The sequence below is a fragment of the Carcharodon carcharias genome, chromosome 8 (assembly GCF_017639515.1).
Source record: "Carcharodon carcharias isolate sCarCar2 chromosome 8, sCarCar2.pri, whole genome shotgun sequence".
Lineage (NCBI taxonomy): Eukaryota > Metazoa > Chordata > Chondrichthyes > Lamniformes > Lamnidae > Carcharodon > Carcharodon carcharias.
Genome location: NC_054474.1, coordinates 149,783,996 through 149,798,834, shown reverse-complemented (window position 1 = coordinate 149,798,834; position 14,839 = coordinate 149,783,996). Strand labels below are relative to the sequence as shown.

The 14,839-nt window shown below is 42.5% G+C and overlaps 1 protein-coding gene across 3 annotated transcripts in view; it reads right to left on the bottom strand.

Moving 5' to 3' along the window:
- Nucleotides 1-14,839, bottom strand: part of crata (carnitine O-acetyltransferase a) — a 47,053-nt gene that overhangs the window by 6,491 nt on the left and 25,723 nt on the right. For 2 of the 3 annotated variants that reach the window (XM_041193711.1, XM_041193710.1), the window contains 4 exons: nucleotides 12,218-12,396; nucleotides 11,162-11,262; nucleotides 1,785-1,904; nucleotides 347-469 (listed from right to left, as the gene is read on the bottom strand). In XM_041193711.1, coding sequence (XP_041049645.1) covers nucleotides 347-469; nucleotides 1,785-1,904; nucleotides 11,162-11,262; nucleotides 12,218-12,396 — 523 coding nt within the window. The remainder of the gene's footprint in view (nucleotides 1-346; nucleotides 470-1,784; nucleotides 1,905-11,161; nucleotides 11,263-12,217; nucleotides 12,397-14,839) is intronic. The other variant, XM_041193712.1, reaches the window with a different exon arrangement.

Below are 14,839 nucleotides of genomic sequence, written 5' to 3'. Positions count from 1 at the left end.
GAAACTGTTTCCACTGTCAATAACCAGAGACAGATAGATTTAAGATAATTGGCATGAACCAGAGGAAAGAGGAGTGTTTTTTAAATGCTGCGAGTTGTTGTGATCTGGAATGTGCTGCCTGAAAGGCCGGTGAAAGTCATAATTTTCAATAGGGAACTGGATGAATACTCGAAGGGGAAAATTTGCAAAGCTATGGGGAGAAGAGTAGGGATAACTGGATAGTTCTTTCAGAGAGCTGGCACAGGTACAATGAGCCCAATGGCCTCCTTCTGTGCTGTATTAATCTATGTACCGGACAGGTGAGGAACAATTGAACAGAATGGGTCTGGAGTGATGATTTTCACACCTGTAATAAGCTAGCTGCAGAGCGAGCTGGATAAAGGCATCCGGGCTCATCTTCTGGGACTTCACAAAATCTTTTCCAAAGTGCTGGAACATGAAACATTTTATATCCACATCACGCACCATCCTAGTGAAAAATAAAGATAATCATTTGTGTCATTACTGTCAACATAGCCCTTCATTGATCCCAACCTCTTAGCTCTCCTGCAAATTCATCAACTCCTGTCAGGATACAATCTAACTCTTGCTGGTCTTCCTGTAAATGGCCATACTAAATGTACAAGCTCAGATCATGTGTGCCTATGGGCTATTCAACTGCATGGGACATCACAGCTGTGCCTTCACAGGGCATGCACACACTTTCATTAGATAGCAATGAGACAGGAACCCTGGTTGATTTTTCTCTTCACCACTACCCCTCCCCACCCCTGTAGCTTGGGGCCATTGAGGCTAATTGCAGTGACACCACCCTCATCCCTAGCCTCTCCTCCCCCTACAGTTGTTGTGCTTTGGGGTGTTGGTATGAGGGACTGGACCTGGGGGCCTGGTCCAACATATCAAATCATCCGAGAAACTGCCTCCAAAACAATATATAACACTTTCCACAGTTGATTTCATCTAATTCTCCAAGTTAAACAGAAGTAATATAAGAATTTAAAAATAGGAGCAGCAATAGGCCATTTGGCCCCTTAAGCGTGCTTTACCATTCAATACAATCTTGGTTGATATGCCTCAACTCCACTTTCTGGCTTTATCACTATATTCCTTAATACCCAAAAATCTATTGATCTCAGTCTTGAATACACTCAAATGACCGAGCAGCCACAGTTCTCTGGGATAGGGAATTGTAAAGATTCACCACCCTGAGTGAAGAAATTTCTCCTCATCTCGGTCCTAATGGCCACCATCTAAACCTGAGACTGTGCCTCCATGTTCTAGACTGACAGCCAGAGGGAAAACAGCCTCTCAGCATCGACCCTGTCAAACCCTCTCAGAGGGTCTCAATGAGATCACTTCTCATTCTTCTAAACTTGAGCGTATAAGCCAATTATCTTAATCACACCTCACAGGAAAGCCCTCTCATTTCAAAAAACAATCTAGTGAACTCTGTTGCGCTCCCTCTATGGTGAGTATATCCTTCCTTAGGTAAGGTGACTAAAAGTGCAAACAATACTCCAGGTGTGGTCCCACCAATGTCCCGTACAAGTCACTCACCATCCTGACTTGGAAATATATCGCCGTTCCTTCACTGTTGCTGGATCAAAATATTGGAACTCCCTCCCTAACAGCACTGTGGGTGTACCTACACCACATGGACTGCAGCAGTTCAAGAAGGCAGCTCACCACCACCTTCTCAAGGGCGATTAGAGATGGGCAATAAATGCTGGTCTAGCCAACAACATCCACAGACCAAGAATGAATATCAAGAAAAAAAAACTCACATGTTGAGGTTCTGCTTTGCTTTTTCGATGTCTCTCTTTACGTCAGGAGTGATGTTGAAACGGAGCTTCCGGGGCATGGCCAGTGGAATCATCGGAGAGCGAACCATCACTGAGCTGTTGCTGAAATTGAAGAGACACTAAGTATTTGCTTATTTAGGGATTGTGTGGAGTCGACAGCACAGAAACAGGCCATTCATCCCATCTGCTCCATGCATGTTTAAGCTCCCCACAAACCTCCTCCCACCTCTCTTCATCTCACTCCATCACCATTTCCTTCTATTCTTTTCTCCTTCATGTGTTTATCCAGCTTCCCCTTAAATATATCTATACTATTCACCTCAACCACTCCCCGTGGTAGTGTGTTCCACATTCTCACGACTCTGGGTAAAGATGTTTCTCCTGAATTCCCAATTGGATTTATTAGTTTGGCAGCATTCCGTCTTGCAAGATGGTTTGTGCTGTGGTGGTTGACTCAGGAGCCCAACTCTGACATGGCAGTCACTGCCTATTTACTGCAGAGTGAGAAGATGCACAATTCACTGGCCCCTCAAATCAGCCCGCTGAGCTTTTTGTTTCTGCTCACCTCTTCCAATGCCCTTCAAAACAGTTAGCTTTCAGAAGTCATGGCTGTCAGCAACCATCTCTCAGTTGTCAGTGTCAATATCTACCATCTTCATATTTCACTTGTCCTTTAAGTGGAAGAGCATAGTCAGAGGGCCAATGTGGCGTGTTGGAGGGTCAGTGTTGAGGGAATGCAATGTTGTTGGAGGGTCAGTACTGAGAGAGTGCCGTGCTGTCAGCGGGTCAGTACTGAGGGGGTGCCATGCTGTCGAACGGTCAGTACTGAGGGAGTACGCTGCAGTGTCAGAGTTGCCTGTCTTTTAGATGAGATGTTAAACTGAGGCCCCATATGCCCTCTCAGGTGAATGTAAAAGATTTCTCTGCCACTATTTTGAAGAAGTGCAGGGGAGTTCTCCCTAGTGACCTGGCCAATATTTATCCTTCAACTAGCATTGCTCTCGCTAAAACAGATTTTTTTGTCATTACCATTTTGCCCTTTGTGGGAGCTTGCTGTACACAATTTGGATGCTGCATTTGTTGCAACAGTGACTACACTTCAAAAGTACTTCATTGATTATGACTTACTTTGGGACATCCTGAGGTCACAAAAGATACTAAAGTCTTTATAACAGCTCCTACTTCTGGGGTGTTGCATGAATTGGATAAGTATTTCAAAGAGCTGGCATAGATATGATGGATCGACATGCCTCTCTTATGATCTCAGTAGAGACCATTAACTTTAAAAAAGGAAATTTAGTTCTTTACTAAAAGAATGAAGTCACAAGATTCCACAGTTTAAAACAGAAGAATTTTATTACACAAGAGTCAAACAAAGCAAACACTAAAAACTATCTTAGGTAACTGCCTATACTCAAACTCAGAATCAAAACAAGTTAAACATGAATTAACAGGCAAATTGTGGTCGATTATAAACTATAAATTACAGATACAGCTAAGACAGATCTTATGAATTGGCTCAGCAGTCTACTCAGCCTATATGTCATCAACTTCAGTCACAAAGTCCTTCAACGCTGTCTTCCTTACGAAGATTTTCAGCTCCTCGTCTTCCAGGGTGTAGCCTGTTCCCCAGCTGGCAGCAGTACACAACCAACCTGAGTTCCACGGGCAAATTCTTCACCAAAAGTCTGCAGAACCTCCTCAACTCTGCTTCCAACAGTTTGAATGGTGCAGAGACTGTATATTTGCCTATTCTGAGCCTCTGGATCTAGCCTCTGTTTTCTTCAGCCTGCCTGTACTGCACTCCTCGAATAATCATCTGAGCTCCGATGGCTCTGTGTCCTTTTATATATTTCAACCAGTTTCAGTCTCCCAAGAAGTTTTGGTTTCCAACCTCAGTTTCAGTCTTAGTTCCCTTTCTCAGTTTCCTTTTCTAGTTTCCCTTTTCAGTTAGGGTCTGTCTCAAATAATATAACCTTTGAAACCACAGATTCCATCATATTTCGTTATGTGCTGCAAGATTCTATGATCCTAGCAGTCAGCTCCTGACCACCACTGACTGAACCCTGGCAGTGAGCTGCCTGACCGAGGCATTTGGCATTAGAGGCAGAAATTGGGAAGAGAGTGGGGACATCATGACATCCATCACCCCCTAAATATTTGGGAAAGTTTGTATTCTGATCAAATCCATTATCTTGCAGGCCTTCCCTACCCCAACTCTCCAAATTTGCAATATGAATTACATTTGTGAATTTTTAAATTAACATTTTAATTACTGTGGCTACAAAAGCAGGGCAGAGGCTAGGAATCCTGTGGTGAATAACTCAACTCCAGACCACCCAAAGCCTATCCACCATCTACAAGACACAAGTCAGGAGTGCAATGGAATACTCTCCACTTGCCTGGATGAGAGCAGCTCCAACAACAATCAAGTAGCTTGACACTGTCTAGGATAAGACAGTCTGCTTGATTGGCAAACATTCACTCCCTCCACCACTGGCACACAATGGCAGTAGTGTGTACCATCAACAAGATGCACTGTAGCAACTCACCAAGGCTCCTGTGACAGCACCTTTCAAAACCGCGACCTCTATCATCTAGAAGGACAACAGATGCATGGGAACACTACCCTCTACAAGTTCCTAACCAAGCCAGTTACCATTCTGACTTGGAAAAATATCACCGTTCCTTCATTCTCATTGGGTCAAAATCCTGGAACTCCCTCCCTAACAGCATGGTGGGTGTACCTAACCACAGGAACTGCAGCGGTTCAAGAAGGCAGCTCACCACCACCTTGTTAACGTTGGAATTATGCTGCACTAGAGTGCATGCTTTAAGCTGGGGAAGTATTAGGCCTTCATTACAAGAGTACAAAAAGAGTACAAGAGTACAACACTGGGTGTTGGGGGAAATGGGACGAGACTGTGTCTTTACACGATTAGAAATAAATCTATCTTAACGTACAGGCTGGCTTCAGACTCATTCTTTCCTCAACATTTGAATATTGGATTTAACATGGTAGCAGATTATGAACATTAAGCTCTGGTTGTTGAATGAGAAGTTTTTTTGTCTCTATCCTCAGAGCAAAAAAGCATACAGCTCCTGACAACTTCAGTTACAGAATAGTGGCAGGATGATGCAAAATCTCAGGGTTTGACCATCCTCCAGGTTTTTTGGAGGTGGAACCACATCAACAAAGGAAAAATGACATTGAAATGTGCACATGGGTTACCTTGTTATCACTGAGGAAGCAAGTTTTTCATTACTCCTAATCTTGCTTTTTGCAGGTAAAGTATTTTCAGAATTGGATGTGGTTGACTTGGACACCGAGGAGTAATCCTTCATCGGTAAAACTTATCCAAAAATTGTAATAGAAGGGTTAATCCACCCTTCTATTACAATTTTTGGATAAGTTTTACAAAAAGGATGATTCGTGGGAAGCATATGAGGAATGGTCAACTTTTGATAGATTTAAGAAAACAGACAATCAATTCCTGGAGGAATACATTAGGGACTTTGATAAGTGCTATAAGAGACTGAAAAAGTTCAACCTTGAAATCCTGGAGTCCATACTGGCTTTCAAATTACTGGACTGTTCACGCATTTCTCATGTTGACAGATTTTTGGTTTTGATGGGGTTTCAATTCCATGGAAAAGGCTCGCTCCTAGACCAGATGGCTGCTGCTCTAAAAATATTTCTGGAAAAGCAGTCATTTCCAGCTATTTCCCTATCAAATACAGACAACTCTGCTGTAGAGCAAAGGACGGAAGACGCCGTGGTCACTGAAGTTCGAGATCACCAAAGTATTAGCAGATTTCAGTACAAAGACGGTCTGAAGACAGTTATACTTTTAGCCAATTTGAGAATCAAGACAAAACGCAGGTCTGGGATGGCGACTGTAGGCTCTTGAACCCGAGAAATGCACAGTGAATGATTAATCAGTGTTATCGGTATGATTTTAAATATCATTGTGCAATGAACTGTCCTCAGCAAAAAAAGAGTTGTGTTTTTTGAAACAGCAAAGGAAATAGATAATTTCAACACTGACAATTATGATGGTGACTGCCATGATGGAATTGTGTTGGTCACTGGGAGTTTAAAATCAGCTGATTCATTCAACTGTACAGTGCTGGACAGCGGTTGCAATTCCATAGTGTGTGGGGTGGATTGGCTTAATTGCTACCTGGAGTGTCTCAATGAGGCAGATCGATGGAAGGTTAAGGAGTATGGAAGCTTTGGGTTTGGGGATGGCAATATGCTAACGTCTTCTAGAAAAGTAGTCTTCCCATGTAAGAAAGCGGGGATCAGTCTCTCCATCGGTACTGATGATCTCTGGTGAGATTGTTGAGCAAGTCTTCGATTGTAAAAAGCATAGATGAAATTAGACATGGAGAATGACAAAGCAATTGTGTTCGGGGAAGACTGTAGATCTGCATTTTACAGGATCAGGCCATTCCTGCCTGCCATTGAGAAAGCCAGATACTTCTCATGGAGGAGTCCAAGCTGTATTGTTAACTTCTGGGGATAAAAGTTTGGCGGACAAAAGAAGGAATGTCTGAAAGTTACACAGACAATTTGCACATCTAGTGTCACAGAAATTGAAAGCTCTGTTGCAAGATGCTGGAGTGGTTGATATAGAATACGACCCCCTTATTGAGCAAGTTAAGGCTCAATGTGACATTTGTGTTCAATATCGAAGGATACCACCAGGTCTTGTTGTGTGAGTCTTCCACTGACCAAGAAATTTAATGATGTGGTGGCAATAGACTTAAAAGGTATGGTTTTTTTTTGCAACTCTTTGTAGATGTGGTGACTGGATTTAGCCTACCTATGGCAATAAATGGTAAGGACAAACAGACCATTGTAGACAAGCTCATGGAGAAATGGGTGGGTATCAGATTAGGAACACCAATGAACATACATATGAAATAGGAGAAGTAGGCTATTTGGCCCCTTGAGCCTGTTCCACCATTCAATAAGATCATAGCTAATCTGTTTGTATTTCTAAGTCCACATTCCCATCTACCTCCGATAACCTTTGATTGCCTTGCCTAACAAGAATCTATCTACCTCCATCTTAAAAATATTTAATGACACCACCTTGTGAGGCAGAGTTCCAAAGTCAAAATGAAATTCCTGATGGATAATGGAGGAAAATTTGCAAATGATAAATTTTGAGACGTGTGTGAAAATTTGAATATTGTGGCCACGAATACTGCTGCTGGGAGCCTGTTCAGCAATGGTTTATGTCAGAGAAACCACATAGTAGTTGACAAAATGCTGCAAAAGATGCTGGCTGGCTGGATTGCAAGTTGCAAATGGCGCTGGCATGGGCAGTACATGCAAAAAATTCTTTGCAAATGGTTGAAGGGTATAGCCCGTACCAATTGGTGTACAGAAGGAATTGAAGCTGCCTTCAGTGCTATGGGGTGCTTCCCCTGCTCTTGAAGGAATTACCTTAGCTCTGTTTCTTCTACTCACTTAAATGCCTTACATGCAGACAGGAAAGCTTTTATCAAAGCTGAGGTTTCTGAAAGAATTAGGAGAGCATTGCAATACTGCATAAGACCTTCTGAGGTAGAATTTACTTCACATGATTTGGTTTATTAGGAAAGAGAGGGGTAAAAGGAGTGGAAAGGCCTAGGGAAAGTTATAGGATGTGAAGAGAAAACAGATTATTCAACATGGGAATCAAACAATAAAAGCCCTTTCTTCACAGATCATCAGAATTAATCATGAATTTGCGAATACTGAATGTGATAGAAGATGATGAAGCACCACGTGCATCACATATTCATATTTTTGGAGTAGAGCCAGAGGGACATGATATGATGAATCAAGGGTTAGAAATCGGTAGAAAAATTGGTTGTGATAAACATGAAGGGGCTATTTGTCCAGAAGTCAGCTGCCCAAAGTAGGATCCCAGGTATCATCGTCCAGAAGGTCTGGATAACTGGAAGGATGTAACAATAGTGGGATGGGCAGGAAAATCTACTGGAAAATAAAAGAATTGGCTGAATAGCCAGGATTATGGACAAGCAGTGAAGGCCATGGTCTGAGAAAACAGAGTACGAAAATGGAAAATAAGGAAGCATAGCCCAAGTTAGTGATAGGTCATGTGAAGAAACTTTCATGTACAGTGGATAGGGCCTCTGATGGGATAAGCAGGAGATCTAACAGTAGGAGCCTGGAAAGACTTCAACAGGCAAGTAGGGGGCACAGCTTGACTTGATGACATAGTAGAATGGAAAATGCTGAACCATTACGACAACATAGCAGGAGTCCTCATTACCGAGAAGTGTTTGTAATGGCTAACAAATTAGGGGATAATGCTATATAGGAGGCTAAACACAGAGGGAGTTGGACAGTTGGAGGGGATTTGGGTGTGTATTCAGAAGTCCCAAATAGGGTCAGGCAACATCGTCATATAGGTGAGTCTGCACGGACAAAGTCCTACCGGATGGAACCTACAAAGACCAAGGCTAGGTTAGTGACCCAGGGATTTGAAGAATGCTTAGCAGATAAAGTCGTCAGCGTGGACTCCCCCACAGCAGGGAACGTAATTCTGAAAATTTTTCTGGAGCTTTTGGTGACGTTTTTGTGGGAATGTAAATATAATGTAAATGTAGATATAAAAGCTGCATTTCTACAGGGGGAACCACCTCCAGAGGGAAATGTTTCTCAAACCTCCTAAGGAGGCACCAGAGGTAGAGGGAAAACTTTAGAAGTTGAGTAAGTGTGTATATGGTTTAAACAATGCTTCCAGAATGTGGTACTTTTCAGTTCAATCAGTGCTGTTAAAGTTGGGTTGCCTCCAACTAAAGGCAGATCCTGCCATGTTTTACTGGCACCATGGGGGAAACTGGCAGGCATCTTCATGATGCAGGCTGACAACTTCCTATGGGGTGGCACTAGTGAGTTATTAACAACGTTATTGACAGGATTAGAACAGACTCTAAGGTTGGGAGTCAGATTTATGGGGCCTTTAAATATGCTGGATTAGAAATAAAGCAGTGTGGGTCTCCGATTACTTTACACCAGCAATTGTATTAAGGAAGTGTTAACCCTGTTGCAGTCAGTCCTCACAAAAAGAGGCAGATGCTTCCAAAGATGAGACGGAGCAGCTGCGAAGTCTGGTTGGAAAAATAAACTGGCTGTGCACTCAGATGAGGTTTGATGTTCTTGAACTGAATGCTATAATGAAACATCCCAAGGTCCAGGACATCTTACAGGTGTACAAAACATTAAAAAAAAACTAAAGATGGAGAAACGTGTAGTGAAGTTTCTATCTTTGGGCGACCCTAAGAATACCAAGTTGATTATGTTCAGGTGATGGCTCTCATGAAAACCTTGTTGATGGGTTTTCAAGTGCAGTGGGTTTCATAATATTTCTTGTGGGTGAAAATGGGAAATGATGTCCCCTGGCTTGTGAAGCCAAGAAAATAAGGTGAGTAGTAAAGAGCAGTGTGGCTGCAGAGACTCTCGCACTGGTAGTGGTGGTTGACATTGCGTTATTTTTATCTAAAACATTTGGGCAAATGCTACATGGGGAAATGACAAAGAAAATATCCTAATAGAATTTTATATTGACAATCGATCCCTTTGGGATAACGTACAGTGTAAATGAGAAAAGGTTACAAATTGATATTGCATGTCTAAAACAAATGGTGAAGAAAAAAGGAAATCTGGAAGCTCCAATGGACTGATACAAGCCATCAGTTGTCAGATTGTCTCACCAAAAGGAACGCTTATAGTGAAAGATTTTTGGGGGAAATTGGAAGAAGATTGACTCAGGGTGTGAGTTTTAAAAAATGAGTGACATATTCCTCTGTCTTCAGTTAGATTTTTTGTCTGAAAGAAGAAGCACTTAAAAAAAAAGGCAATCTGTTAATGTTGGAATTGTGTTGTAATAGAGTACATGCTTTAAGTTGGTAATCAAGAGCAGCTGTCCCCGACTGGGGAAGTATTAGGCCTTCATTACACTGGGTGTTGGGGGAAATGGGACGAGTCTGTCTTTACTCTACGGGCTTGGAAATAAACCTGTCTTAAGCTACAGGCTGGCTTCAGACTCATTCTTTCCCCAACATACGATATTGGAATTAACACATTGGGAAGTAGAGATAGTTTTAAGTAAGTGATATGTTTCATGTGTGTGTTGAGAAAGGGTTTTGGTTACTTTAGAATGTTGCCTGCAAGTCTGTAGGTTTGTTTGTGTACCTCCATTTTAAATGAGGTTTTACGTCCCATGCAGCGGTTTAAGGAAGTTAAAACAAAGTAGGGAAAACTGCTGTTCCTGAGCACCAGGGGGCCCAAAGACAGAAAAGCGGTTTGACTTCAGTTGGTGGATGATTCCACAGAAACTGCCAGAGCAGGCAGGAAGGGAGCTGCAGGGGGCAGGTCCCAAAGAAAAGAAGAAAGTCCCAAAAAACCAGGTAGTTGGGCAGAAGATGGTCCCAGGAAGATTGTGAAGTCAAGGGAAAAGACCAGGAATCTGAACCAGTCCTGTTCAGTGGAATTGAAAGGAGCAGAGGAAAAGACTCCAAATTAAGAGAGAAATCTGCAGGGTGCAGAATCAAGGCAAAGTGGACTTGCGAGAAGCCAGGAGACTTGAGGAGACAGCCAAAGGTGGGTGACTCCTTACTACGGGCCTGTGAAGCACTGATGTCCTGCTTGGCACAGCCAAATACCTGAGAGTGTGTGGGGAGGGTGAAGCCATGTAGAGATCCAAGGAAGGAGAACATCGGAAGGAGAGTTCAAATTCTGGGGGTGGATCCTTGCTGAAGACGTCCAAGTGAAAGCGTAGCTTGGGAGAAGATTTTGAGGTGAGTTCTTAGAGTAGAGGTCGGAAGCCCTCATGTGAAAGACGGAGCTCAGTGGAGACTGGTTAGCTCACGGTGTGACAAGCTTCTGGGGGGTAATTGAGGAGAAATCCATAGCATCTGTTTTGGGTGGCATCTGTCACTTGGTTTTAGAGTGTGTACTGTATACTTATTGTGAACCTTAGAGGATAAGATAGATTTTGTAAATTGTTATCCTTATGAATCTGTATATAACTGTAAAGGTATAGTTGTGGGTGAAGGAGTGTTGTAATATTAAACAAAAAAAATCTATAAATGTTTTTTCTTTTTTTTAAAAAGTTCATCAGCAGACTCTGACTCTGTTCAGTAGCCACCCTGCCCATTTCTAAACGTATAATAAAAGTTAGGATCTATCAAGCCAGGTTCCACCCTGGGATCTGACTTGTTCAGTAGTAACATCAGCTGGGATCATAAAACACACCTTCTCAAAGCAATTAGGGATGGGCAATAAACACTAGCCTAGCCAGTGACACAATGAATACAAAAATATAGATTCTTACCAATATTCAAAGACATGGTCCAGCAAAGCCACAATGGGCGGTCCTTCTGATGGAGAATGCTCATAAATCAACCCACAAGATCCATCCTCTCCGATAATGAACTAGAGAAAAACCCCAGAAAGGAATAAAGTCTGTTAATTGTTCTCAGTGGAGGCAGTGGTGCAGGTTCTGCAATTAGCCTCAGTATCTCAGGTTTGGTTAGTTGGTGGCGGGGGTGTTGGATTTAAAAGTAGCCATAGTTCTCTTCTTTTGATCATTGTCCAGTGACCCCTACTGGAAACTGCCTGTCAGTTGAGGTCAGAATCAAGCTTGGGTGGATCACTCCACATGGTTGAACAGCCTACCAAGGATAAAAATGACTGGTGGATAGAGATCCACAGACAATCTGAGGAAAAGAAGTACAGATTCCTACAGCATTTAAAAAAAAATTAATAGTGTTTGCTTAGTCAGGCATTAGGGCAGAGAATCACACATTAAAACAGAGTGTGCTGGAGTTGGGTGGCAGCGAGTTAATACTGAGATATATTCAAAGTAGAACAGAGTGAGGGGAATGGAGGAAAAAGATACCAGGAAGAAGCAGGAGCTGACGAGTGGATGGTGTGGAAGCAGGAGGAAGTAGAAGAGGGGAAGAGGTTCTTTGGGCTGCTACCGAATATCTAATAGACAGGTATGAGCATACTGGATGTCTCATATTTCTCTTCCCCTCACTGCCTGAGTGCTGGTGCTTCCAGAAGAGGGGTCGGAAGAGCTGAGAAAACAATAAAAGGGCCTTTAAATAGACAAAATATAATTGAAAAACTGCCAAATATTTGAAAAGAAATTCACACATTGATCAGTTATTAAAGTTTCTTGCTGCCAGATGCGAGCTCACCTGCACCCAGACACAGATACAGGTTGATCCTAACAGACTCTTGTGCACACTTGCACCTGATGTAGACACACACATACATTCTTCCCAAAGAAACAAGTGTGTAAATTCTGTTTGAATGAGTTTGACCCAATTGATCAAAGCCCACTAGCCTGATATGTGTCTGCTTGCCCCCTCCATCCACTCACCTGCAGGGTTTTGTCAAACCACCTGTTTCCACTGTTCCACCGACTGCCGCCACCATGCAGCATCTGTGCTGCTACATGGCTCATATAGAGTTCATCTGACACCTTTGGCACTGGAGCATCCAGACAGATGGTGAAGATGCTTTTCTGGATGCATTTAACAGACTCCTTGTTCACCTTATCTGTTGGGGAGAGACAAAAGGAACAATAAACAGTCTCAAAAATCCCACACAGCAGTACTACAATTAACCCTGCTATCAAAAATAATTATCTATAATGTGTTTCATTACCATAAAATATCAAGTAAATTATCACTTTATACATGCGCACAGTTCAGTGTGGTTTGGATGGGGGAGCCAAATGTAATATTTCCAAGTTTGCTGACGACACAAAACTTGGTGGGAATGTGAGAGATGAGGAGGATGTTAAGAGGCTTCAAGGCGATTTAGACAGGTTGAGTGAGCGGGCAAATATATGGCAGATGCAGTATGATGTGGATATGTGTGAAGTTATCCACTTTGGTAGGAAAAACAGAATGGCAGAGTATTATTGAAATGGTGACAGATTGGGAAATGTTGACGTACAAAGGGACTTGGGTGTCCTTGTACACCAGTCACTGAAAGCAAGCATGCAGTGGCAGCAAGCAGTTAAGAAGGCAAATGGTATGATGGCCTTCATTGCAAGAAGACTTCAGCACAGGAACAAGGATGTCTTACTGCAGCTGTACAGGGCCTTGGTGAGACCACACCTGGAGTATTTTGTGCGGTTTGGTCTCCTTACCTAAGAAAGGATATACTTGCCATAGAGGAAGTGCAGCAAAGTTTCACCAGACTGATTGCTGGGAAGGCAGGATTATCATACGAAGAGAGATTGGGCTGACCACGCCTGTATTAACTGGAGTTTAGAAGAATGAGAGGAGATCTCGTTGAAACATATAAAATTCTGACAGGGATGGACAGACTGGGTAGAGGAATGATACTTCCTTTGTGGGGGAGTGGGTGCTAGAGCAAGGGGTCACAATAGTCAAAGTGTGACAGGAAGGGGCAGACAATGTAAGCAGCAGAAATTAGAACCAGAATGAGCAATAATGGTAAAAAGTCAAAGCTTAAGGCTCTTTTTGTGAATTCACACAGCATTTGTAACAAGATAGATGAGCTGACGGCATAAATAGAAATAAATGGATATGACTTGATAGCTATTACAGAGACGTGGTTGCAGGGTGACCAAGACTGGGAACTCAATATTCAAGGGTATTTGATGTTCCAGAAAAATAGGCAAAAAGGAAAAGGAGGTGGGGTAGTTTTGTTAATAAAGGAAGGTATCAGTGTGGTGGGGAGTAGTGATATAGGTGCCATAGATCGTGATGTGGTATTAGTTTGGGTAGAAATAAGGAATAGCAAGGGGAAGAAGTCACTGGTGGGAGTCGTCTGTAGGCCCCTGAAGAGTTGCCTCACTGTAGGACAAAGTATAAATCGGGAAATAATGGAGGTGTGTAAGAAGGGAGCTACAATTGTCATGGGTGATTGTAATCTGCATATTGACTGGACAACTCCGATTGGCAGAGATAACATGGAAGGTGAATTTGGACAATGCATCAGGGATTGTTTCTTGGAGCAATACGTTGCAGAACCTACTTGGGAACATGCTATTTTAGATTGAGTAACGCGTAATGAGGTAGGATTAATAAGAGATCTCATAGTTAAAGATCTTCTAGGGGGCAGTGATCACAACATGGTAGAATTTAAAATTCAGTTTGAGGGTTAACAACGCAGATCTCAAACCAGTGTCCTCAACTTAAATAAGGGCAATTAAAGAGGTATGAAGAAAGAATTGTCTAAAGCGGGTTGGGAAAATTGAATAAGGGGAAGGTCAGTGGATGAGTAGTGGCAGATATTTAAGCTCAGCAAAAGTGTATCCTGGTCAAAGGGAAGGACTTGATGAGAAGGATGAACTACCCGTGGTTAACAAAATTGGTCAAAGAGAGTATCCAATCAAAAACTAAGGCATACAAAGTGACGAAAACTAGTGGTAGGCCAGAGGATTGGGAATTTTCTTTTTTTAAGGAACTAGCAGCAGATGATTAAAAAGCTAATAACAAGGGAGAAAATTGATTATGAAAGTAAATTGGCAAAAAATATAAAAACAAACAGCAAGAGCCATAGAAGGGTAGATAAAAAGAAAGAGAGCAGAAGTGAGCGTGGGACCCTCGGAGGATGCGATTGGAGAATTGATAATGGGGAACAGGGAAATGGCAGATAATTTAAACCAATATTTTGCATCGGTCTTCACGGTGGAGGACACTATAAACATTCCAAAGATATCAGATAAGGAGCTAATGGGAAGAAAGATCTTGTAACAGTCTCTATCACGAGGGACAAAGTATTTGACACATTTATGGGACTAAAGGCAGACAAGTCACCAGGACCTGATGGCCTGCATCCAAGGGTTTTAAAGTAAGTGGCTGCGGAGATAGGGGAGGCATTGGTCAAAATATTCCAGAACTCACTGATTTCCGGGAGGGTCCTAGTGGATTGGAAAACTGCTAACGTGATGCCCCTGTTCAAGAAGGGAGGGAGACAAAAAGCAGGAAACCATAGGCCAGTCAGCCTAACATCTGTCATTGGG